This window comes from Aethalodelphis obliquidens, unplaced genomic scaffold (genome assembly GCF_003676395.1).
Source record: "Aethalodelphis obliquidens isolate GAN/ISIS:26980383/991018 unplaced genomic scaffold, ASM367639v1 scaffold3, whole genome shotgun sequence".
NCBI classification, from domain to species: Eukaryota; Metazoa; Chordata; class Mammalia; order Artiodactyla; family Delphinidae; genus Aethalodelphis; species Aethalodelphis obliquidens.
The window spans coordinates 43,308,421-43,334,945 of NW_020837947.1; the positions used below are offsets into that span (position 1 = coordinate 43,308,421).

Genomic DNA, 26,525 nt, shown 5'->3' on the forward strand with positions numbered 1-26,525 from the left:
GATAAGGAAATGGGGGAGGAGGCATAAAATTGCATATTAATTTAACACTAAGAGAGGACAGTTTATGCTCTTATTTTAAGAAGTGACTTCTCATTTTGTTCAGAGAGCATGATCTCTTGAGTCAAACTATCCGGATTTAAATCATGGGTCTATCATTTTGTAGGTAATTTTGAGTGACTCAGTCTCTGCCTCATTTCCCTAGTGGGTAAAATGAAGTTCATAACAGCATTACCTCAACAGGGTTCTTATGAGAACTAAATGATACAATGGGATGGTGTTTACAACAGTGACTGGTACCTCAGAAGCAGTAAATATGTGAAAGCTTCATTAATTACAAGCATAAAATATATCATTCTGCAAAACAAAGATGTCTGAACTTCTGCTAAAATCATTACCATCCGAGAAATCTTTCCTGAAGAATCAATGATTCCTTGAAATATGGAGAATAATTTCATAGTTGTGTGAACGTTTCCTCACAGAACCATATTAGAATATATTAGATTCCTTGGGGTAGTGGGGTTTATTGCCAACTGCCCCACAACTGCTCTGTAGTGTACAAATACATCTTAGATTCCAAAGTGCAAGAAGGTAATATATGAAACATAACCAAAATATATTCCCTCATCAAGTAAAATGTAAAGCAGTACAGACACACTGTTAGTTTTTGTAAGATCATCAAGGTTTTAATTTATTCAAATCAACAAATATCCTTAAGAATCTACCAAAATCTCAGCTCCATGCTATGTTGAGTAAATACAAAGGAAGAAGCAACTGGGCTCCTATCTCATGGGATGATGCTGGGATGCTGAGATGATGAGACTGACATGTATGAAACAACCAGGGTCACTAAGAGGAAGAGTATAATTACATCTAAATTGCATGGCACAGCTCATGAGAGTTGCAGAAGTTCAGAAGAGGAGTGGTAGAGTGGTAAAGGAACTCTACCTTAGGGTTAGAGTTAGGGACAGGGAGGCAAAATGTAGCGTATGACCTTGGTTAAGGCAGTTAACCTCTCAGCATTATTGTTTCCTCTTCTATAATGTTTGACAATTTAATGCATGTAAAATGCCTAGCACAATCTAAAGCAAGAAAGGTTTGTGGTGAGGTCTTACAGAATGGGTAGTATCTGCCCAAATAGAGTGTGTTTCAGAGAGCAGGATAACCTGCCTCATATAAAAGAGACACATATCCCTTTTAAGGTTTTAGGTTAAAAAAGGAAGAACTCACAAGGAATAGCCCTACTATAATAAGTACAATCTTCTGTGGCAAATAGCAACCACATTTCTTTTCCCTGCATGGCAAAATAACTCCTTTAGCATGTGAGACTTGGTGCAGGTTGAAATCCTAGACAGTTCCTTCTGACAAGCAGACGCTTTCTTTAAAAAAAGAAATGGCATAGAACACACATATCTGCTTTTCCTTCTAAATCCTTGCTTCTAGCTGCCCCTTCTCTTATTCAAAAGTGAGCACTTACTCCAAAGTGATCATAACCTCGGCCCTCCATCTTCTATAATAAAGAGTTATAATCACAATCACTTCTCTACTGTGATTTTCAGATAATTAAAATTAGAAGAAATTTAAGTTTGTCCTCATTCCTGATTCATTCAACCAAATAGCCCATATCATGGCCTTTTTCAAATGTACTGACAATAAGAGAAGGAAGGGTTCCCCCAAAGTGTCTCAATACTTTTGGGGGAAATTACACTCACCACAGTCCTGATTACATTTACATGCACCACCTATCACTGGAGTCTTTCCTAACATTATCAGTTAGAGTACTAATTAATTATACTTTTGGACATCATAATGGTGACTTGGACAAATAAAGCCACATCTTCTAGTACTGGTCAAAGCCTGATACTGTCTTCTGCTCAAAAACAGAAGGCATGTTAGTAATAAAAGCTTCCACTTTAGGCCAAATTAAATTATTCTAGTTCCAAGACAGAGGATGATTTCATAGTAATGAGGAAGAAGTGGGCCTTGTGGAAAATTTCATTATTCATTCTTATCTATACAAAAGTAATTTCAGCCATGCATTACAGGCTCATATCCATTTCTTGCAGACAGAAATGAAGTAAGGCTTGGAATCATTACCTTGGCTTGTTCAGAAATGAGAGAAGAATTGGAAATACAGTGCTGGTGGTTTGAGGCTTTGCTATGTAGCTCACCCAAATATGTCAGTCCTTTCAGTGTTTGTTTGTCATACAGTGTGACTACACAAATATACATTATTTGTAAAACAAAACTGTTTTCCCTGTGGTTTTTCTATGCTTTCTGAGGCTTTGATGCATATGTCCAAATTCATTCTGACTAGGATTTCGTTACTGAAGACAGTAGAGCAGTCCTCCGGTTTGCTGGTGGCTGACAGGGAGGAGAGCAGGGTGACAACCCATGTGCCCCTTACTTCTGCAAGCACCAAGCTGCAGGCAGAAGAAACCGTATTCTGTGCATCTGTTCCTTTGTTTAACATTCTAATAATCTATGCAACACTGTGGAAGGCAGTGTACCAGGCACTAGGTAAACAGTACTAAACAAAACCATGACCCTGTCCTGGAGTTCACAGTCTTCTCAAACATATTTTATGGTAGGTTTTGGGTTTAACTTTGCCTTTCTGTGTACATATTGCCTAAGTATATTTCTGGACTTGATAGCCAAAAAGAGACTCAAGATATGATACATTGTAGCTGTTGGGAAGGACCTCAGGGGAAGCAATGGTGAGGTTGAAGGGGATGCTGCCAGGAAAAACTTGAGCCACACATAGACACAACCAAACCTCAACCCAAGGAGTGTTCATTTCATACTGTTGTAACAAATTACGACAAACTTAACAGCTTAAAACTACACAAAGTAATTATCTTACAGTTTTGGAGGTTAGATGAAATCAAGGTGCTGGCGCAGCTGCATTCCTTTGGAGGCTCTATGGGAAAATCTATTTCCTTCCTTTCCAGCTTCTAGAGGTTACCTTTATACCTTGGATCTTCGTTCCTTCCTCCATCTTCAAATCTGTTTTTTTCTTCTTTCTCTTTCTCACCTCTCCTCTGGTCATCACATCTCACACTTGACACTCCTGCCTCCTTCTTATCATCATAATTACACAGGATCCATCCACCCGAATAATCCAGGACAATCTTTCAATCTCCGGCTCCTTAACCAAATCAAATCTGCAAAGTCCCTCTTGCCACCTAAGATAACATACAGGTTTTGAAGGTTAGGACATGGACATCTTGGGGGGGCCATTATTCAGTCTACTATACAAGGCAAAGCAAATAGAAAAAAAAACGTTTGCCTCTTTTACACCTTGAGGCAACTAACTGAAAGTTGGCATTATGCAGTTTCTTTTCTACTTACGACCATCTTGGTTACCGTTTTAACTGGCTTTTCTTCATAAAAATGGCAGTGGGTGGCCCCTCCACCGGTATTTCTCTGAGGCCTCCTAACTCTCTAACACCAGTTTTCCTCACAAGTCAACTAAACCAGAGACACTGACATCCCTCTTAAAGTTAGCTCTATGAGCTAATTACCATGAATAGATACTTCACCAAAGCCAACCTTTCCTACCTCCTTGCAGAACTAAACTCGTTAATAGGTTAATAGTTTACGGGGCTGGAAATAGCTTTTCTATTTCCTGCAGTGAGGGGCCATGGAGCAAGATTTAGCAAATCGATCCTGACTTAATTCCTGCAGACATTACGCAGGACAAGCTCCTCTTTGATGCAGATTATAAAGGTAAGACTAGCAAGGAACAATATGCATCAGTTTCGTGGTGAAAAGTCGCTCAGTAGCTTTTTCTCCCAGTGATGTCAGAGGCCAGAAAATTTTCATTTCACTTCTACTTGAGAAAAGGGAAACAATTTGCTATTCAACTTAGTTTAAAAATAAAGAGAAGATGTTTGCTCCTGGCCATTATGGAATAACAGGGAGTAGATTTACCTTCCTGCCTAGAAAATACCAAACACCAGAAAAACTTGTTTTCAGACGACAGCAGGCAGTGTAGTACTGGGATCCCTACAAGCTGGAGGTACTCTCCAGATGCATCGCAGGGAAGGTCCTCACTGCTTCAGCCTCTGAGTGCGAGCCACATTTATTTACGTAAGTCAAACTACCAGTCCACCCGATTAAATTCATAGGAATAAAACTAAGAAAACACGCTCGGATCGCAGGGTACCAGGTAAGCCACGCCAGGACTTGCCAATTCTCGCGTCAGGGTGAGATCTACAGCCGTGACGTCACCCTCACGGAGAGGCTCGCGACACTAGCGAGTGGGTGGAGAGAGCGGCGAGTTTTCGGTGAGAGCGGCGGGTTTTCGCTGAGCGCGGCTTCTGCGGGGAAAAGCAGACGGTAGCCTGACGTTTGTCTGGCTGCTGCCAACATGAGCGGCCCGGATGGGGTCGAGAGGACGCCTCTCCCTGAAACCCGCAGTCTCACCGTCCCCGACCGTGCCCCCGGAGACCTGGATTCTCCCAGGTGCCTGAAGCTCCGTGAGGAAACCGAGGCGTCACAGGTGATGGCGGAGACGGGTGAGGGGAGCTTCGAAGCCGTGGCGCCCGCACCGTCCCAGCTTCCAGAGGAGCGGGGCGCTCCCCGCGCTGCTCCCGCAGATCCGGTCTGTGACGGTAAGCCCCAGATCGGAGGCGGTGGGGATGGCGGTTACGTAGCGCCCGAAGCGGGGCAAGAACAGGCCCCGCCTCCCAGTGAGAGACTGGAAACGGCGTTTGTATCCCTGGCGACGGACGGCAGCCGGGGAAATGGCTGCCGGCGGGGAGAGCCGCGGGGCCCGGGTGGGGAGAAGGCCCTAGAAACCTGTGGCGCGGAGAGGTTCGCATCTGAGCTGATGGCGGAGGCGAAGGCTGAGGAAGTGAAGACTGAAGAGGGCCCCCTCTTCTCAGTCGCAGTGGATGAGGAGGTGGCGGAGAAGGAAGGAGTGAAGGAGGGGGAGGGAGTGGAGCAGGAGCTGGAGATGGAGGAGAAACCAGTAGGTGAAGAAATAGAAATGGTGGAGAATAGAGTGGTGGAGGAGGCAGGGCACCGGCCCCTGCGGATGGATCTCCGCATGAACCCTCTGGAGGCCATCCAGCTGGAGCTGGACACTGTGAATGCTCAGGCTGACCGGGCCTTTCAGCAACTAGAACATAAGTTCGGACGGATGCGTCGACACTACCTGGAGCGGAGGAACTACATCATTCAGAATATCCCGGGCTTCTGGGTCACTGCCTTTCGGAACCACCCCCAGTTGTCCCCCATGATTAGGGGCCAAGATGCAGAGATGTTAAGATACATAACCAATTTGGAGGTGAAGGAGCTCAGGCACCCTCGAACAGGCTGCAAGTTCAAGTTCTTCTTTCGAAGAAACCCCTATTTCCGAAACAAGCTGATTGTCAAGGAATATGAGGTCAGAGCCTCTGGCCGAGTGGTGTCTCTTTCCACTCCAATCATATGGCGCCGGGGCCGTGAACCCCAGTCCTTCATTCGCAGGAACCAAGAGGTCGTTTGCAATTTCTTCACCTGGTTTTCAGACCACAGCCTTCCAGAGTCTGACAGGATTGCTGAGATTATCAAAGAGGACCTGTGGCCAAATCCACTGCAATACTACCTGCTGCGTGAAGGAGTCCATAGAGCCAGACGTCGCCCAATAAGGGAGCCAGTGGAGATCCCCAGGCCCTTTGGGTTCCAGTCTGGTTAAACTTTGCCCTTGGTAGTGTTCCTGCATAAAGTTCCTTTCCGCCCCTTGCTGGACCTGTGCTTGGGCAACAGAAATGGGTATGCCTTCTACTTTTTTTTTCCCCCTTTCTTTTTCTGACATTTCTGCAGCCTTTTTCCCTTGGACATTCAGTTCTCTCAGCCTCAAGATTGAGACCGTCATGACCACGCTCCACCACTTCCACATGTGCATTAATATCACATGCTGCATGGCCATGATTCACCCCACTCCTAAGCCAAGTTTGTGATGATGTAAATTGCACTGCCTTTATCTGCACTACTTGGACCCCGTTTGTTCCCAGGGCCTCCGGTCTGCCTCTTATACTGGGAATTCTAGATTTGTCTAGGAGCCCATTCTGCCCACTTTGCTCTGCAGTACAGGCATATGGCCTGTGGACAGTTGCGGGCCTTTAATGATATCAAGGGAGAACAGCAGTGGACCACTTGGCCTGTATGATTTATGTGACTCCATTGCTCTTCTTGTGCCTCTGGTCACCGCCTGTTGCTGTCTGCTACTGGCTGTGCCCTTGGCTGCTACCTACTGGATGAACATCTTCTAGACCATTGTCAGCCCCACTCTGGTTTCTGGTAAACAGTCTCCAGGTTTCCTGCTGGCACACAAAAGACCTTCCATTCTTCTCCCCAAAAGACCTCTCCTCTATTCCTCACCGCACCCCCCTTCCCTCCACTCCCTTCATCCAGAACCCTATTAACTGTCAGGCAAGTGGTTGAGGTGACAAGTTAGACTTGTCCTTGTGGCAGGATGGTCTAAGGCTGGTGTCCTTTCAAAGTACCAGGCTTTCTCAGCCTCAACTAGTGAATTCAGCCAAAACCTAGGTACCTCTTTGTGCCTCCTTTTCTCATCGGGAGCGTGATTAAGTGCCAGGGTGGCAGTACACTTTCTCCATTGTCTCTCTCCTGGCTCTTAAAAGAAGTGATAGCTCATAAACATCTGCAGAATCAGGTCTTTTAGTTTTAATTTGGCTCTCCATTATTTCCAGAGACAGGTTGTCTTGTGTAATAGACTACCAGAGCTCTTACTTCCCTCTGCTTTCTTCCCTATCCTCCACCCACTTTAGCAACATCTAGAGGGTTTAAAGGGAGACAGATTTATTAGATTAAATGAAAAGCGATATCTAGGCCCTAATGGATGGAAGAACTAAAGATACTGTGATGGGTGCCCAAAGCATGGGAAACTAAACAGAAGACCACAGGCAAAAATGAGCCAGGTAAAAATTGGGCCTAAAATTAAGACTGAGAGCCTTCAAGGAAGGTTCTTTCTCTGTCAGTGGTGATGAGAGAAGTTATTTTTCTCAGGATAAACATGGGAGAATTGAAGGGGGTTGGAATGTTAAATATGTTGTCTAGAGAAGAGATCTTTAAAGAAATGCAACTCAACTTTGAGTGCTTTCTCTCATTTTCATTTTGACTGACTTTTCATTTGACTGTGTCTTTTATTTCATTAGTATTTAGTAAATCTTGTTATGTTATTTCTGCTTACTGGGAAAATTGAGCTGTACAGGCTTTATTTTGCTTTCAGTTGGGAACATTTGGAACAGTCTTATTTTCCTGTATGATATAGAGACTTAAGTGAATAGCGGATTTCAACTTGTTTCTGTTAAAACCGTATCCTTAGAAATACAATTTGAATAACTAGTTCTTGTCATATTATTAAGACTTTGGAAATTGTTGTCTTCGTGGAAAAATAACATACTAAAAATGTGTGGCTTGATTGTCTTGATAATTTCCCAGTTAACAACTTAGTAATTGATGTGTCTCTTTTCCTAAGTAGCATAAATACTTGTGAGGTTGCTCTGTCTCATTGAAAGTATACCATTGATACATTTGTCTTTCCTTATATGAATGATGGTAAAATAAAAGCATGTTACTCTGCTAGATTTCTTATTTCTCACCCTGCACATAAACACACATGAAGAAATTGTTCTAGGTGATGGCAGGTTATGGAAAGTTCTTAAATGGATACAGTAGGCGTTATCCCAAAAGTAAGAAAATGAGGAACACTACTGTACTTTCAGTAGGGAGGTTTGTTGTTTCTGTTGTTTTACTTTAAAATGGTAACAATTTCAACTTCTTACTCATGATTGCATTCTTTTCCATACAGCTTGTGTAACACTATCCCCCCTTCACTTCCTTAAAGCTTCCATTTCTGTCTCTATAAATGATATTCTCAGGTCATTCAGGCTCTCTTTATTCATTTGTGCATTTAGTAAGCAAACATTCATAGAGTTCTTATCATGAGTGATACACTCTTCTATCCTTATACTTTCTCAACTGTAGAAACTTGTTTACTTCAAACCTCACCACCTTCTGTGGCAAATCCTTTAAGGCCTGTCATAGATAACTCTTTTGCCTTATAGTTTTTCTATTTTTCTTAGGGAAGATGAAATATTTCTTCTTGTACTTAGTGTACTTTGTAGGGACCTCTGTTCTAGAAAATAACATGTAATAATTCATTATAGTGAATTCCACAAATATTAAGGCATTTTGTCAGGCCCTGGGAAGATAACAAGACCATTCCCCTTGTTGTTAAAGAATTGGGGAGGGCTTCCCTGGTGGCGCAGTGGTTGAGAGTCCGCCTGCCGACTCAGGGGACACGGGTTCGTGTCCCGGTCTGGGAGGATCCCACGTGCTGCGGAGCGGCTGGGCCGGTGAGCCATGGCCGCTGAGCCTGCGCGTCTGGAGCCTGTGCTCCGCAATGTGAGAGACCACAAGGGTGAGAGGCCCGCGTACCGCAAAAAAAAAAAAAAAAAGAATTGGGGAAAGACTGATGTCCAAATAATTGACACAGTGATACAGTAAAATAAAGAGATATACTTTCACATGTTTTTCACTCTTACCCTTTCTTTCTAATTTGAAAGCTTTGTGAAAGCAGAGGTAGGGTGTCTGTTACCCTCATTGCTGCATCTAGCATAATGTTTTGCCCGTACTTGTCACCAGATAAATATTTATTGAATGACAAAATGAATAACTCAAATGGAAAAAAAGAACAAAATAACTTAGTACCCAGAAAAGACTTTTGATGAGGTAATGGAAAGAAGAAAACAGTTTTCAAGGCATTTGTAAAAGTGATTGTCAACAAATTTGCAAAGCCTTTCTTAAATAAATTTCTTGTTTAATAATTAGAAAAGGTTTAAACACTATAACTAACTTTTCACTTGCTGTTTTAACAGGGCATTAATTTTGGATCAACTTTTATGTGCTTTGTTTTTGTACATTTTAAGGTGACGATCACACTGGAGATAGAAAGGGGGTTAGACTCTATAGACATGTTCTGTCTAATACAGTAGCCACTTGTCACCAATGGCTATTGAGCACTTGAAATGTGGTTAGTCCAGATTGAGATCTGCTAAAGTATAAAATACATACTTGATTTCAAAGACTTAGTGTGGAAAAACAGAATGTAAAATGTCTGAATTTTTATATCGATTGCATATTGAAATATTTTTGATATATTGGGTTAAATAAATATTAATAAAATTAATTTCCCCTACTTACCCATTTTTAAAAAGTGGCTGCTGGTAAATTTTATATAGGACAGTGTGGTTCTAGACTTCTTGATGAATATGTCAAAGTATATAAAATATCTGTAAAAGTTTAACATGTTAATCTTTTCTCCCCATGAAATTTTTTGTGACTTTAGGGCAAGGTTTATCTAGCTAAAATTCAAGATGCGTAAAGTATAGCTAGAAGCCAATGGGTAAAAGGTAAAATGATATGTCTTTAATCAATTTGTTTTTGAGTACCTAAGATATACTCAGTACTTCATAAAACGTATTGCGTAAATTAATTTGGGGTATAAGTAGGGTAGATATGGGTGCCAAATTTGCACTTGTAACTGATAGTTACATTGGTTATTTAAGGTAGTCTCGGGCTTCCCTGGTGGCGCAGTGGATAAGAATCCGCCTGTCAATGCAGGGGACACGGGTTTGAACCCTGGTCCGGGAAGATCCCACATGCCACGGAGCAACTAAGCCCGTGTGCCGCAACTACTGAGCCTGTGCTCTAGAGCCCGTGAGCCACAACTACTGAAGCCCGTGCGCTTAGAGCCCGTGCTCCGCAACAAGAGAAGCCACCGCAATGAGAAGCCGGCGCACCACAACGAAGAGTAGCCCCCGCTCGCCACAACTAGAGAAAGCCCGGGCGCAGCAAGGAAGACGCAACTCAGCCAAAAATAAATAAATAAAAAATAAATAAATAGTCTCTAACAACGTTTATGACCTACAGCTTCGTATTTTTCTAGAATAAAATGGTCTGTATTTTTTGGTTTACAGATGTACATGAAGCTCAGAAAATAATTTCAGTCAGTAAACACACCATTTTGTGTATGTTATGTGGGCTCCAAATTTTAACAATTGGCCAGCAACAGAAAGAAAATATCCCAAGCTAGCTTTGGACCAAGTCAATTCAATGCTCACCACTTGAAGAAGTATATTTTATTTTATTTTTTAATATTTATTTTATATTTTTATGTTCTCTGTACCTTCCTGAAAAGCGTATTTTATTTTTGAAAATTAGTGTCGTCTAAAGTGTAGTGAAAATTACAATTTGAAGCAATTACTATTTTGTATTGGATACTATATTAAGGATTATATGGGATAGTAAAGTAAAGGTTGTCCTTGCCCTTGAGGAACTATCTCATTAAGGGGGTGCCATTCTTTGGATGTTTCCTCTTCAGCAAATTCACATCCTCAAACTAGTTATGTGCATAAGAAAACTCGGGGCTTAATGTGGCCAGGAGGAGGTGTCAGAGATGATCAGGACCATACCCTCAAGGCCATCTTCCTCTCCCTCAATGTTAGTATATAATTGAAGTCCTAGATTGTATGGAAGTGACAGATAACAATCTTTATCTATTCATCAGAATGGGAGGTGTTTCACTTGTGAACAGTACCAGCTCCATCTCCATGTTTGCTTGAAGTGAATTGTTTGAGCTCTGTAGGGTCACCTTGATCTATTTCCTCTGACTTCAGAGGTTCTCGAAACCTACAGAAGAATTTCCATGGGGCTAGGTTAGGAAAACAATGTCTACTTGGCTTCACTTTTTCAGGATTTGCATTTAATATAATTTCCCTGAGAACAGGCCAGGAAGAAATGGTTCTATTAAAAATGTAAAAGGTCAGTTAGGTAAATTGCTAATTTTTATAAATAACCAAATGTCTTATTAGCAACTTGAAGAGACAGGGAAGACAGGCTGGTTTTAAATTGGGATTAACTCAGTTTTACAGTCTACCACCTAGTGCATTAGCCAAAGTAAATACCTTCCCTGAGCCTCGGTTTCCTTGTCCGTAAAGCAGGGATGATAATATCTTTATTATAAGCTAATATTTTCCCAGGATATATTTGGAGAATAGATTATATGGTTATAGAGAGGATAGTAACAGCAACCAATTGGGAGCTTACTATGTTCCAAGCACTGTGCTAAAAGATTCCAAGTATTAACATAGTTAATAAAGGTTAGAGTGTGAAAATGCCAAGCACAATGCCTGGCATATAATATAACTAAAAAATACTAATTTTCATTTACCTGCCTCTCATTTTAATTTCTTATTTAGTACATATCCAGACAAGCAGTCATCTAGCTTAGTATTTATCAAACCTGACTGCCCATTATAAATAGCTGGGGAGCTTTGAAAAAATCCTGATGCTTAGGCACTCCCTGAAACCAATTAAATTAGATCTCAAGGTGCAGACAGGTTTTAGAATCATGGATAACCTTTCCTTGGACTCCTGAAGTGAGGGAATGCTCACTCGTTTTCAGTTTTGTTAAATTTACTCAGAAATCCACTGCCTTACAACATCTAGCTATTGCAAAGGGCCTGGCATATAGTACCCGCACAGCACATTTGCTCCATTATTTTGACCCCTGTAGTCTTGCAGAATGGAATTAGCCTGATTCCACCAAAGAGTTCTAAGTACTTGAAGATCTTCATTACATCCTTGTCAATGTCCCCTCACCAACCTGGCTATATATCAGTTCCTTCAATGTTCCTCCTCTGTTTTGTATGCTAATTAAACAAGATTTATTATGCCAGTGCTCTTACTAAACTCGGTGCCCAGAACTGAACAAAATAACATCCAAATAACAAAACAGAATGAGATTTTTTTTTCTGCCTTTATTATGAATAGTATATTTCTTTAAATGGATCCTGGGAGAGCATTAGCTTTTGGGGCAGCAATATTACCCTTTTACTAAACCCTTAAGTTTTAAAGTATTCACATGCTGCTGAGTTTGGCTTCACCATCTTACTGCATTTTATTGAACTTTGTGTCCAACACTTTACACGTATCTATACTAAATTTTATTCTGTTAGGCTAATTCTCCTAACTTATTCACATTTGGAGGATTCTTTCTAATGAGTAATTCTCCTTAATTTCATGTCGTTTGCAAATCTAGTCTGTAGCCACCTCATTGTTGAACTTCTCCCTCCCGGGATCTTCCTTTCAGAGTGACATAGCATCTTTAAGACAGGATCTTTCCATCAACTGTAGATCCACCTGTTATCGTGTGTGTGTGTGTGTGTGTGTGTGTGTGTGTGTGTGTGTGTGTGTGTGTGTGTGTGTGTGTGTGTGTGTGTGTGTGTGTGTGTGTGGTTTTAACTTTGTTCTAGGGCATCAGCAAGCATACTTGGCACCTCTTAAGGAATTACGGAAAGATGCCCCCTCCAGGCAGAGGGGTTAGAAAAGTGTGCCATTTCCTCCCAGATGCAGTCCATTATAGCAGATGTGCTTTGTCTTTCAAATTTCCTTGTCAAAAAAGAAAATGACTTCTTAGTGATCTTTTTTTTACCTCTATTGATCACTCTGCTTTTTTTTTTTGAAGGCAGTATTAATATTTTAATATTACTACTTCAACTTCTGTGGGTTTGAAATTTTTCAAAATAAAGTTGGAGAAATATTAAAAATGATGTTATAGAGCTTATTTTTAATCAGTCATCAAAATTAGAAAACAAATAACTACAGAAGTGCACAATTAAAAGCCTAGTTTATAGACCTGCTCAATTTCCATCAAAGTAATAAAAATAAATACTCATATTTAAAAGATTGTTCTATAATTAGAGACTATAAGAAGTAAGTAGGAAGCATATATTATTGTGAAGAGTTATTGGTGAAGGTGGGTTATTTCATACAGCTCTAGATAAGACCCAACATTGCCCCAAATTGACCATATATCTAGAAACTTATTTTGGGATTCATGTACTCCTTTACGAAGTTCTAGAAATATGGGTCTTAATGAGGGCTTCAGCACACATTTCTTGAGGTTGAGACCCACTGATGGATCAGAGATTGGCATTGCAGAATCAGCCACAGGTACTAAAAGCATGATTTGTACACAGAAGCCTGTGAATGTCTTCATTTCCAAGTCTTCATTTTTTTTAAGCTTCAGACTCTGATTCCAGAGTTCAGGAAAGCTTAGTATAGGAAAATAGTGTGTTCTCCGCTTGATTTCTAGTCAGTATACATATCCCATTTGAATCAATTTGCATTTCCGTGATCACACTAATAGTGGTTAACACTGAGTTTCAAATATTTAACCCCTACCACCTCACTGTTGTTTTTGCCTCAGCCATTCTCTTTGCTATTTTAAGTGACCAAAGATGTTACCTAATAATAGATTTTGTTTGTTTGTTTTTGGTATTTGTCTTTGTTTTCTTTCTTAAGGTATGATTTACACACAGCACAAGAATGTTCACAGCAGTTTTATTCACAATAGCTCAAAATTAGAGCAAACCAAATGTCCACCACCAAGTGAATGAATAAATTATGATGTATTCATACAATGGAACACTACATGTAGTGTATACTCAGTAACAAGAAGGACCAAACTTGATTATGCAGCAACATAGTTGAATCTCTAAATCATGTTAAGTGAAAGATGCCAGATAAAAGAGTACATACTGTATAATTCCATATATGTGAAGGTCACTAGCCCAGGAAACTTACGTATGGTGACAGAAATCCAAAAAGTAGATTGGGGAGAGTAACTAGAAAGAAGCATGAGCAAACTTTCAGAGGTGATAGTAATGCTCCCCGTCTTAATTTGGGTGATGATAACACAGATGTATCCACTTGTCAAAACTTGCCCAACTGTACACTTAAATTTCATGCACTTTATGTAAGTTATAACCTCAATAAGTAGCAGATTTTAAAATTGTTGAGAATTCAAAAACTGGAACTCCATTTGCCCATCTCCAGTGTTTTGGCTTCTCTCCTTCTGTGCTTAAAAGTTGCTGACTCTACTTGCAAGACTGTATTTGCAAGTTGTTCTCATGCTGTAGTATAATTCCAATTTTGGAATTACTTTTTTTTTTTTTTTAACTTTTTCTCCCTTAATTCCAGGCCAAAATTGATCTCTTTGGAGATACCCTTAACTTACAAACTAAGAGGTTCTGTTATCCTCTGGTCGCTGAAGAAGTCCAGTCTGCTCAGGGCATATTGTTCTGTAGGTGATACTGATATACTCAGTAACAGTCTCCCTGGGGGCACCCTCAAGAATCCCCCTGAGCTTCCCATTCCATTTCTGCACATTCAGATGCCTACAAGATGCTTCTCTGACCTTCTTTTAATCACAGTTGAATTCCTTGTCCCATGAGTCACAATTTGAGCCTTGGGGATATCCAGTTCTCCTTCAAGTATACATCTCTGTCTCCATAACCTTCTCCACAGATTGTTAGAAATATCATGAATTTCCATGTATGCTCTTGTTTTAGGTTTCCATACCACTATTCCCATTTACTAATAAATAGGGAAATAGAGGCTCAGCAAATTGAAATGTATTCATCTAGATGTAAGCAGCACAGGCTGCATTCAATTAGGGTTTCTTATTTCAAGCTAGGGCACATTTTACCACATTGCAGCAGCTTGCAAGTTTGGCATAAAAACATACATAAAATCCTAGTTAAGTACAAGTATCTTGGCCTTAATTGAAAGTTAATCCTAATTCATTCATAAATGGTTTTAAAAAGGATATATTTATTTATCTTTATATATCTGTTTATCTTCATGTTAAACAATAGAAGGTATCCAGACCCCATCAGATATCTATTTCCTGTATTTTAAAATATAATTTTTGATATTTACTGTCTGAGTTAAATGCTTAGTTTTACTTTTCCTCAGAAGAACAGAGTGGGCCAAATGTCAAATGTTTTAATATCATTCTGGAATTTGGCAGCTGAGATGTAAAGAACTGTTGATATCACTAAGAAATGTAGAGGATGTATATTTATTGAGGTTTAATTGAGTCAACAGAGTGATTACTTATAACAGATACTTAATACTTATCCTTTTCACCAAGCTCTGCCTTCTCTTAGCACGGTGCAATTACGAGTTGTGTTGAGATGGGCCTAAGAACTGGTGGGTATCTGGTAGTCTAGGTACTGTTGTAGTCAACTATTGTTAAGTAATGGCCGAATTTCTCAAGTTTACTCTTGGGTCAGTTTTGCTGAATCCTCTCCAATTAGCTATTAAAGGTATATATTTCACAAAATTTTTTTCCCTTAAAGTATTGTATAAAGTAATATTATGTGGAAGAATGAGGTAATGCATTTAGTTCCAGCAATAAACTTTTTCTATGAACTGGAAATATACTATATGTCTAGAATCATTTAGAAATAACTGGAACATCGCAGTCAAGTATTATTACTACATCCTAATGTTTTATGTTTTTCTCAGATTATTCCAATTATATTTACTTTGTCCAATTCAACTGTCCTTTCTTTCACTTACTGCTTCACCCTTTATGGATTTCTTTCATCTTTGAACTTCGATATACTTATTGTTTCATAACAGAATTTGATGTTGATTTTGTACTGTCTGCAGTGTATTCAATATACGTAAAACAACATAAAAATAATAAAAATTACCAAGTCAGCTTTTATTTATTGAAAGCCCACTGGGATAAATACTTTACACATGTTTCATCTTCACAACAGTCCTGTAAATTAAGTTTTATTATATTCATCTTATACATAAGGAAATTGTGGCTTAGAGAAGTCAAGTGATCTGTTCAAACTGAACAGCTAGTAAGTGGCACAATTGAGATTTAAAGCCAGATCTGTCTGATTCCAACATATGTGTCTTTATTCAGCGTATTAGTAGGGTTTGCCAGAGAAATAGAAACAACAGGAAGAGACTTATTATAAGGAATTGGCTTGTGTGGTTATGGAGGCTGAGAAGTCTCACGATCTGCCATCTGCAAGCTGTAGACCCAGGAGAGCTGGTAATGGTATAATACCCATCTGAATTCCAAGGCCTGAGAACCAGGGGAGCTGATGGTATGATTACCAGTCCAAGGGCAGGAGAAGATTGATGTCCCAGCTCAAGTACTCAGGCAGGAAATAAAAGAGGCAAATTCTTCCTCTACCTTTTTGTTCTATTCAGGCGTTCCCGGATTGGATGACGCCCACCCCAACTGGGGAGGGCAATCTACTGACACTTTCCTGAGTGCACCAATTCAAATGCTAATTCCAGAAAACATCCTCACAGACACCCCCAGAAATATTTAATCTGCCAAATTAATCCTGTCAAATTGACACACAAAATCAACCATCACACCCAGCATACAAAGGCATGAGGTCACTCAGGTCAGGGACCTTGTCTCTGATTTCCTTTATGATTGGTAAAAGCAAGGCTTTTTTTTCCTGGTGGGGTGAGTGGCTAAATGCTGTCACAGGAAGCCATCATAACCGAACAAGCTTGTCTGAGAAAATTTTAATTTTGTAACAGTGATAGCCTAAGTATAAAAACGATTATGATTCAATTTGAAAAACATATAGAGCATGAAACATTTGTTGAAAACTCATACCTTAGTTCTTTTAATGAATGTATGGTTTATAAAATTGGCATAAATATTCTCTTTGGAACAGTTTAAACTTTAAAACCAACGACAAACTAGTCAGATTATTATTAATTTTTTGGTTCATTATTTGTTGTTTTTTTAAAATAATGAAGCCAGCTATTATATTTAAAATTGTCCTATAAAATATTTTAAATATAATAGATTATTTTATAGACTACTTCCTCCCTCTAGTGACCAGGAATGGGAATACCACATTCACAAGCATTAAAAAAACTGATTCTCAATGTGTTTGTGTACCTCCCCCTAGAGGATGCTTGGGAAATTTGCCAGAGTTATTTTGGTTATTATCAATACAATGAATGTGGGTGCTACTGGCATTCATCAGGGGCATTAAGGACGCTAGCATCCTGCAGTGTGATAGACGGTGCCCCATATAAACTAATTATCCATTGCTGAATATTCATGTAGTTGAAAAATTTATTATTTAAGCCTAGAACCTACCACTATCCTACATATGAAAACAAAAATTTTTTCCACTGTTTATACATTCCATTTTTAAAAGCAACTTATTTCATTTACAACATTGATTGTAAGATACATCATTGCCTAACAGTAAGAGTGAAAAGAACTGCCAATTAAACTCTGACACGAAGCTTTTTAAGACTTATTTTATCAACAGTCAATAGCGTGGAAAGGCAACCTATAGAATGGGAGAAAATATTTGCAAACCATGTATCTTAAAAGAGGTTAATTTCCAAAAAATACACGGAACTATTGATTCTATAGGTATAGCCATCTAACTACTTCATCATTTAATTTAATATAGGCATACCCAAGCATTTACAAATTAAAATAGATATTTTAAGAATTACTTCCTTTTACTTTCCCAGATTTCCACAGCGCATGAAAGGCAGAGCTGGAACTCCAGCCCATGCCTTCTGTCCTCCTCTAGTAAGATGGGGTCTGTAGAACACCAATAACAAAAGAGGAATGTTATATCTAATGGGTTGAACTGTTGATTTAAGGCATGAAGTGAGGATCATGAATTCTTGTTTCTCTCCTTAGTAACTTAGTCTCCCCTTAGTAGTATTGTTGGGGCACTTCCACAACAAGAGTCACTACTTTGTGGATGTGGATGATTTAACATTAAATTTGGATGGCCATATGATCTTATTTCTAAGAAAGTGCCTTCTCATTTTATATGTTGTGTAGGGTTGAAGAATAATATAATGAATGAGTGCACAGGTTCCTGAGTCAGATTACCTGGGTTCAGATTTTGGCTCTATCACTGCTGTGTGACCTTGGATAAACAACTCAATTTCTCTGTGCTTCATTCAATTCCTTCTGAGGTAGAGTCATTAAATGGAGGTGATAATATCATCTCTCAGGGGTGTTGAGAGGATTAAATGAGATAACACATTTAAGTGTGTAAGTGTCTGGTGTATAGCAGACGCAAAATAAATGTAAGCTATGATGAATATATACAGGCATACCTTGGAGATATCGTGGGTTCAGTTCCAGACCACCAAAATAAAGTGAGTATCTCAATAAAGTGAGTCATACGAATTTTTTTGCTTCTCAGTGCATACAAAATTATGTTTACACTATACTGTAGTCTCTAAGTGTGCAATAGCATTATATCTAAAAAAACAATGTACATACCTTAATTTAAAAATATTTTCTTGTTTAAAAATGCTAACCATCATCTGAGCCTTCAACGAGTTGTAATTTTTTTTGCCAGTGGAGAGTCTTGTCTCGATGCTGACGGCTGCTGACTGATCAACGTGGTGGCTGCTGAAGGCTGGGATGGCTGTGGGCAGTTTCTTAAAGAGATACACCAGTGAAGCTGGCCACACAGATTGACTCTTCCTTTCATGAACAATTTCTCTGTAGCATGTGATGCTATCTGATAGTATTTTATTCACAGTAGAACTTCTTTCAGAATTGGAGCCAATCCTCTGAAACTCTGCTGCTGCTTTATCAACTAAGTTTAAAGTCTTTTGTTGTCATTTCAACAATCTTCACAGCACCTTCACCAGGAGTAGATTTGGCTCAAGAAAGCACTTTCTTTGCTCATCCATGAGAAGCAACTCCTCATCCATTAAAGTTTATATTTATAACAAACAATAATAAAGAAAAAGTATGAAATATTTCAAGAATTACCAAAATGTGACAGAGACACCAAGTGAGCAAATACTTGTTGGAAAAATGGCGCCTATATACTTGCTTGACATGGGGTTGCCACAGACCTTCAATTTGTAATACCATCATAGCCATATTATACATTTTGGTAAAACATGTTTAAAATCTTCATTTAGATCATATCATTAAGTTTCACTAAAATCTATGAGATTGTCACCGGGCTACCGTATATATAGAGTAGATGCTAAAGAAGAAGCCACTATGCAGCCATCCTGTCTAGCTGGGATGAGGAGACTGATCTGCATGAAACAACCAAGACAGTTAAAGACAGAAGATAAATAAGTACAACTGGATGGCAAAAGCAACAAGAGCTATAGAATGGTAAGGTGGTTAAGGAAGGTATAGGAGATGAGAGGAGACAATCGGCCAATTAATACGTGTCCGAGCATGGATGAGTTAACTTCTCAGTGATTCCTGGGTCCTTATTTATGAAATTAATTCATTTAAAATGCCTAGTGCAATCTACATGAGGTAGGTTGAATGGAGTTTTAAAGAATGGGCAGGCTGTTATTCGTGGAAAATGATTCTATTGACAGGAATAATCAGAGACAAGGATGTTTCAAGTAGTGGAGATACAAATCTTTTAAAAAATTTGATATGTACCATACACCCCAATGTTCATAGCAGCAGCATTTACAATTGCCAAGATATGGAAGCAACCTAAGTGTCCATCAACAGATGAATGGATAAAGAAGATGTGGTATATACACACACACACACACACACACACACACACACACACAATGGAATACTACTCAGCCATAAAAAAGAACAAAATTTTGCCATTTGCAGCAACATGGATGGACTTGGAGGGCATTATGCTAAGTAAAAGAAGTCAGACAGAAAGACAAATACTGTATGATATCACTTATATGTGGAATCTTAAAAATATAACAAACTACTGAATATAACAAGAAAGAAGCAGATTCACAGATATAGAGAACAGACTAGTGGTTACCAGTGGGGGTGGGGGGAGGGGAAATATAACTGGAATCTCTTCTGAGTCCTTATTTGAAAGTGATCATAATCTGGGGTGCTTTGTAGTGGAATTTCTATTACAAAGAGTTATAATCATTTTTCTAATATGAATTTAAGACTTTAAACAAAAATATGCAAATTTAAATTTTCCTTTTTTCTTGCATTTTCCTAAGGATTAACAGCAGTATTTTCACACTTCAACAAACAGAACAGATAGTAGTGATAACACTATCAAATGAAATGTTAGAACGAACTGACCCGAATAAACAAGTTTTCTTACTCAAATATTTTAACATTAACTTTTTAAATGTTACTTAAAATATTTTAATTAAGACAATTAGTAGCTCCGGTGCCTGCAAACAGTTGATCATGGCTTCTGCCCTGCAGTGAATTATCACAGAAGAAAAATTCGGCAGAATTGCTGGCTTCATGCCAGCATTCTGAAGCAGGAACTCTTCAGATTACGATTACAGCCCGAGGGTTAGCACTATATAATATGTATACTTTCAGAAATTAAAATCCCCTTTGATTACGTTTCTTCCAGTAATGCTTAATGGCTGAATTTGCACCCTTGCACGTGTGTGCGTCACCTCTAAGTGAGGAAAATACATTTTGTTACTAACATCAGTTGAAAATGAAAATATTGTCTAGTTGCTTCAAAGGTGTTTGCCAAAGTACATATACTTTAAAATCTGTAAGGCAAACTGAAATAATCCTTTATTATGTCTTCTTAGAATGAGAGAAACTTCCCTTTTAGCTGCTCTTGATTTTTTAAAATCATCACATTTAACACAGCAACACTTTTCTTAGAAATCAAAACCTGCTCATCTCAATTCTTTGGTAACAGCAATGAATCCGTACGTTAAAGAAGGGCTGCGAATTGCTGAATCCACTTTACTATACAAGAGAAGCCCCATGAGCTGAACTGAATAGACAATAACCTTTCTTAGCAGTTAAGTATTTTATAAGACAGTAGGTGCCTTAGAAATTCATTCAGGGCCTTAGAAATCCACATTCACACGGTTCTCACTTGCTCGAGTTTGGTCTGTATCCATTTATGCAAGTCAAATCTTTTCCAGACTCACGAAATTCATAACATTTTGTAACAAAGACAAAGAAACACCCTTGACAGCCTAGCATAATCATAAGACGCAACGAACTCTCGCGCGAGGTTGAGACGCTACCGCCGAACGTCACCGGTTGCCATAGCAGCATCCCTCAGAGCGGAAAAGAGGGGTGGTGCGAGGGGCGGAGCGCGGCTTCGGCGGAGGACAACGGACTTTCTCCTCCTGCAGGTCTGACTTCTACCAAAATGAGCGGCCTGGATGAGGGCGACAACCTCCCTGTCTCTAAAACCTGCGGTCTCGCTACTCCCGACCATGCCCCGGGACATCCGGACCTAAAGCAGTGTCAGGGCGAGGAAACCGGGGCCACCCTGGTGATGGCGGACACAGGTGAGGGCGGCTTGGAGACCGCCGCAGAGGGAGGCGCGCCCCGGGACCCCGCGGGCTGTGGCCTTGCGCTCCGCATTCGGGTTGCTGGGAGTCGCGGCCGCGTTGCGACCAAAGCGGGCCAGAAAGAGGCTCCTGCTTCCACCGAGGGCATGGAAGCAGCCTCTGCCTCCACCTCGGTGGCAGCCGACAATAGCCAGAAAAATGGCTGTCAGCGTAGAGAGCTGCGCAGCCCTGCTGTCGAGAAGGCTCTAGAAGCCTGTGGCGCAGGGAGGTTGGGGTCTCAGATAATGCCTGGGGCGAAAGCCAAGGAAATGACGACAAAAAAGTGCGCTGTTTCAGCAGCAGCGGAAAAGGAGGGAGTAGTGGAGGCGGTGGTGGAGGAAAAGAAGGTGATGCAGAAGGAGAAAAAGGTGGTAGGAGGAGCGAAGGAGGAGGCCCGGGCCAGGGCCCCGAAGATCAATAACTGCATGGATTCGCTGGAAGCCATCGATCAGGAGCTGTCAAATGTAAATGCTCAGGCTGATAGGGCCTTCCTTCAGCTGGAGCGCAAGTTTGGCCGCATGCGAAGGCTCCATATGCAGCGCAGAAGTTTTATCATCCAAAATATCCCAGGTTTCTGGGTCACTGCCTTCCGCAACCATCCCCAGCTGTCACCTATGATCAGTGGCCAAGATGAAGACATGATGAGGTACATGATCAATTTGGAAGTGGAGGAGCTTAAACACCCCAGAGCAGGCTGCAAATTCAAGTTCATCTTTCAGAGCAACCCCTACTTCCGAAATGAGGGGCTTGTCAAGGAATATGAACGCAGATCCTCTGGCCGGGTGGTGTCTCTTTCCACGCCAATCCGCTGGCACCGGGGCCAAGACCCCCAGTCCCATATCCACAGGAACCGGGAAGGCAACACTATTCCCAGTTTCTTCAACTGGTTCTCAGACCATAGCCTCCTAGAATTCGACAGGATTGCAGAGATTATCAAAGCAGAACTGTGGCCCAATCCCCTCCAGTACTACCTGATGGGTGATGGGCCCCGCAGAGGATTTCGAGACCCAGCAAGGCAGCCAGTGGAGAGCTCCAGGACCTTCAGGTTCCAGTCCGGCTAACTCCTGCCCCGTGAGAAGCTCCTGCACAAGTTTCCTTACCACCTCCTCTTGGACCTGTGCTTAGCCAACAGCATGCAGTCTTCCATTTACTTTCTCTTCACACTGGATTATTTTGTCCTTTTGTCCTTCTAAATCCTCAAAAATCAGTGGCAAGATAATCGCTTATATGCCTATGCTCTTCGTCCTCTGAGCCTTCCTCCTGTTCTGCATCGTTACATGTTCCAAGTGCACGGCCTTCCACTATTTCTATGCCAAGCACATGATACTGTAGATATGCACTCCCTTCTTTTGCATGCCCTTGGCTCTGTCTGACGATAGCCTTCTCCCAGTTTTTAAAGTGGTTGTCTACCACAAAGAAGCTTGATATACCTTTGCAAATACTTAGCTGGGCTTCATACTTTATGCAGGCTCTCCTCCTGATACCCATGTACTCTGTGGCAAGATCTTTTGAGTTTCACTGCTGCAAGATGAAGCTTATGTAGATGATGCCAGTCATCAACCCAAACTGAACATTCCAGGCTACCAGTAACTGGTTTCCAACTGTCTTCCTGGGTCCATGCTATCCACGCTGCTGGTTATCGCAGAATCAGCAGCTGGCTGGTGGGTGGCTACTAGGCATGAATGAGGTAACAGATGACAGGTGTTCTGTGTTATCATGTTGGTCTTCTTATGCCTTTGGGCACCCTGCATTGTGATCACATACTGGTGAGTATGAAGGCCTATGATATGGCCCACCCGAACCTGCACTCAGCCTTCTGAATGAGCTTTGCACAGGCACCATCGCCTTCCTCTTCAGGAACTATCTCTAGACTTAAGCTCCTGAGTAGCACACAGGAACTATCCCCTTCCCTGCCCCCCAAATGGCTACCCATAAACCCTGTCAGGCAGGTTGGGCAGTCGTAATATCACAGCGTCCAAAGCAAAGCTGGTGGGGGGGGGGGGGGTCCCTTCAAGCAGTTAGCCTTTTTGAGCCCTAGCTGACAAACCACCCTTAATCTAGGCAACTTTATTAGGCATCCCCTTCTCAACCCCTCCCGCACCCATTATGAACATGACAAAGTTGCCAGGGCGGGGGCACCGACGAAGAGGTCTTTCTAGTCTGTGGCGCCTGTTATACATCTGTCTCTGTCTTTGTCTCCCTCCCCGCCCTGCCCCCGCACCGCTTCTTCCTCTCAGAAGAAGTTACAGCTCAGAAACGGAAAAGAAAACTGGCAAAGCAGGCTTTTTGTTTAATTTGCTCTCCCTTTGATTGTGTCCAGAAGGAGAAAGGTACTGTGCATCAGACTCCAGATCTCTTATTGCTGTCTTCTGCCCTCATGTCTCCACCTCACTTCCTTTAGCAAAGTCTAAACATTTCAAAGGAAAACCTGTAGGTTAATTGCCTACTTATGGGCATTGTTTTTTGGGGCCAACTCTGACAACCCCATCCTCTTACTCATCCATTTACCAAAACCTTCTGTGTGTTTTCTTGAGCTTTAGTGTGAGAAGCTGAAGAGAAGACAGAAGGGCCTCACAGTAATGGCTTCAAGACAGACCCAGAGCAGGCTGTGATCCAAGGCAATCAAAACATAGTTTCACTCCACCTTTCTAAGCATGGAAATTCTTTTTTGGGCCTTGGACCACTTAGAAATAACCCCAAGGCAGCATTTTGAGGGTCACTCGTGTCCTCTGTACTGTTCTTTGACTGCCCTGATGTCCCACAGCCTCCATCCTACTGCCTGGCCTTCTTGGCTCTCAGTCCTCAGCTTCTGCATTTCCTTCCCTGCTTCTGACCTAACAAATGAGGGAGCGGGCTGCAGACTGCATTGTGGGAGCTGCCAAGCCTCCCTCCTAGGGGGTAAGGGGGTGTGTGAAAGTCTGCTCTGCGGGGCTTGGGATGTCTGGACACAGAGCAGTGGGAAAGGTGTCCTAGGCTGTAGAAACTGAAAGCTCAGAAAACAAATGAGCTTGCTGTGGATTGGGCTTGAGACGGTAAACAGGAAAGACTGGAACCCTGTAGGGTCAGGGGTAGGAGGGGAGGCCCCTGAGGTTTTTCCCAGGAGAGGTGGGAGAATGAAAGTGGTTGATGTTTAAAGAGGATGGTGGGAGGAGTTCGTTTTTCTTCAGTTTTTCCTAACTCCTCGAATTCACCAGTAGTTTTTTGTACACAAAAATGCAAGTCTAAATGTTTTGTATTATTTTAGAATATGTGAACGATTAATGGTGTATGCTCCTTATTTCATTGTGTTTGAGTAAAGTCCTGTTAATTCCTTTCTCCATTTATGCTTTCTGGCAAAATTGACATTTACAGGCATGCTTTTTGCTTGTAATTGAGAATGTGTGCAAAAATATCAGGCTTGTTTCCTGTGCAGTATGAAGACTTCTGTGAATATTCACTAATATATCAGCTTGTTCTGTTCTCTCTTCTTATATAGCTCTATTCTTAGAAATATAATTGAATGTGACCTTTGAAATTGTGCTGTCTTGTGGAAGTATTCTCAAACAGAAAACCTAACTGTCGTCTTGATATTTCTTGGCCTAGCAGTAAATATTGTACTTGACCTCGTATGTTCCTAACCAGTGTAAGTACTTGTAGAATTGCTCTGTCAAACTAAACAAAGATAGTACTTTAGTCTTCTCCTATGTGCTCTAAGGAAAAATAAATCTGTTACTCTGCTGTATTTCTTGTTTTCACCAAAAAATAAAAATAAATAAGGCTTGTCTGTTTTGTCTAGGCTAATAAGTGGTTGGCAAATCATTAAAGTTATCAAGTCGTCACAGTAAGTATCATCCTGAACCTTAAAAAAAAAAGGCAATAGTGCACCTTCCAAGATTTTTTGTGTGAAAAATGGTAAATAAGCCCAAGTGCATACTCATAAACATATTTCCTATACAGTCAGTGTAGGTTTTGGTAATTGAAACACCATATATTGATTTTTGTCCCTCACTTAAAATACTGTTTTCAGTGGAAAACTGTTCTCTATGCCCCATAATAGTTTACTTATATATTTATGTTAACTATGTCCCACCTTGGGCTGATTCTTTTATTTAATGAGCTTAAGATAGACTTTTGGAAGAATTAATCATTGGATATTCTTTAAGTACTACTTAAATTGTTTTCCTACAACAGTGTGGTGCTCTATAAAGAAAGAAAAACAAAAAAGTTATGACAGATATAAAGTCTAGAAACATGATATCAGACATCACAATGTCAATTACCAGTAATGTTTTGCTTTTCAGCAGCTATTACATGAAGGTTTGGGAGATACATACTTCCGCATTCTCTCTAGCAGAGAGAACAATGAATGCTGCAAGGTCTCCATAAATGAATCACTGAATATTTTTAGCCATCTAAACAAAGATTTGACATAAATGCCCCCAAATTACTGATTTGAATTAGAGATTGTTAATTAAACATACAGTTAAAACAGACTTGCTGACTCTTGGTGCAATATTTATTTGCAAGCTCTATTTGCTGAAGTATAATTTTTCTAGACCTGGAGAACTTTAAGTATTAGAGAGCTAAGTTTTCTTTTGCATGTTTTATACCTATCTTAGTCCTAAATTCCCTATACAATGTTCATTTTACCTTTTCAATTCAGTGATTAATTTCTGCCTTGTCCACCATCTGTTTCAAGCATATCTCTTTGTCCTGTTCTGTATATAATCAGAAAATCATTTTTGTTGGTTTACTATCAGCTTTAGTCTAACCAGTAGTACTCATTTTTCTAGTAGGCTGATGCTACTCGTTTGTTACAGATTAACATGGTTTCTGTTCTGTTTAGTCGAATAAAATTAGACTCAGTTAACATTGTCTAGGATTCACGTACCACCCGATCGGTTAACTCATAAAGCCCTGCTCCATTTCTTTGCATTGCCTTTTTGTTTTTCTTCCTCAATTCTAGACCCAAATTATTCTTAAATCAGACCTCCAAACCAGTTAAAGAGTTTCTCTCATCCTTTTCACCAAAGAAGTATTACCATTTTGGTCTGCTTGGGCCATTATTGCCCTATGATTAATAGTGGCATACTTCATAATTTCCCTGGCATCCTCTTCTATTTTTCTGGGTATTCAGCTCAGGCCAGACACCCACAAAATCTTCTCTGCCCTTCCTTACCAGGCCCCCTACTCCTCCACATCACTCCTCCTGCTGCTTTTGCTTCTGCTTTACCTCCATCCAGTTGACTCACGTTTCCTTACATCAGTTTTCATCATTAAAAACAAACCCCCCATAAATGACCGATATTCCTAATCATTGAGTTCCCAGTCTCATAGAGTCACAATTTAAGCCTTCG

At 40.5% G+C, this 26,525-nt stretch overlaps 2 protein-coding genes across 2 annotated transcripts; both read left to right on the top strand.

Moving 5' to 3' along the window:
* The first annotated feature begins 3,930 nt into the window (after window positions 1-3,930).
* Window positions 3,931-7,595, top strand: TSPYL1 (TSPY like 1). Its single transcript, XM_027088149.1, has one exon. The coding sequence runs from the start codon at window positions 4,370-4,372 to the stop codon at window positions 5,678-5,680; it is 1,311 nt and encodes a 436-aa protein (XP_026943950.1). The 5' UTR covers window positions 3,931-4,369; the 3' UTR covers window positions 5,681-7,595.
* A 13,319-nt stretch (window positions 7,596-20,914) lies between these two features.
* On the top strand, window positions 20,915-24,952 carry TSPYL4 (TSPY like 4). The gene has a single exon (XM_027088162.1). The coding sequence runs from the start codon at window positions 21,006-21,008 to the stop codon at window positions 22,248-22,250; it is 1,245 nt and encodes a 414-aa protein (XP_026943963.1). The 5' UTR covers window positions 20,915-21,005; the 3' UTR covers window positions 22,251-24,952.
* Window positions 24,953-26,525: the final 1,573 nt, after the last annotated feature.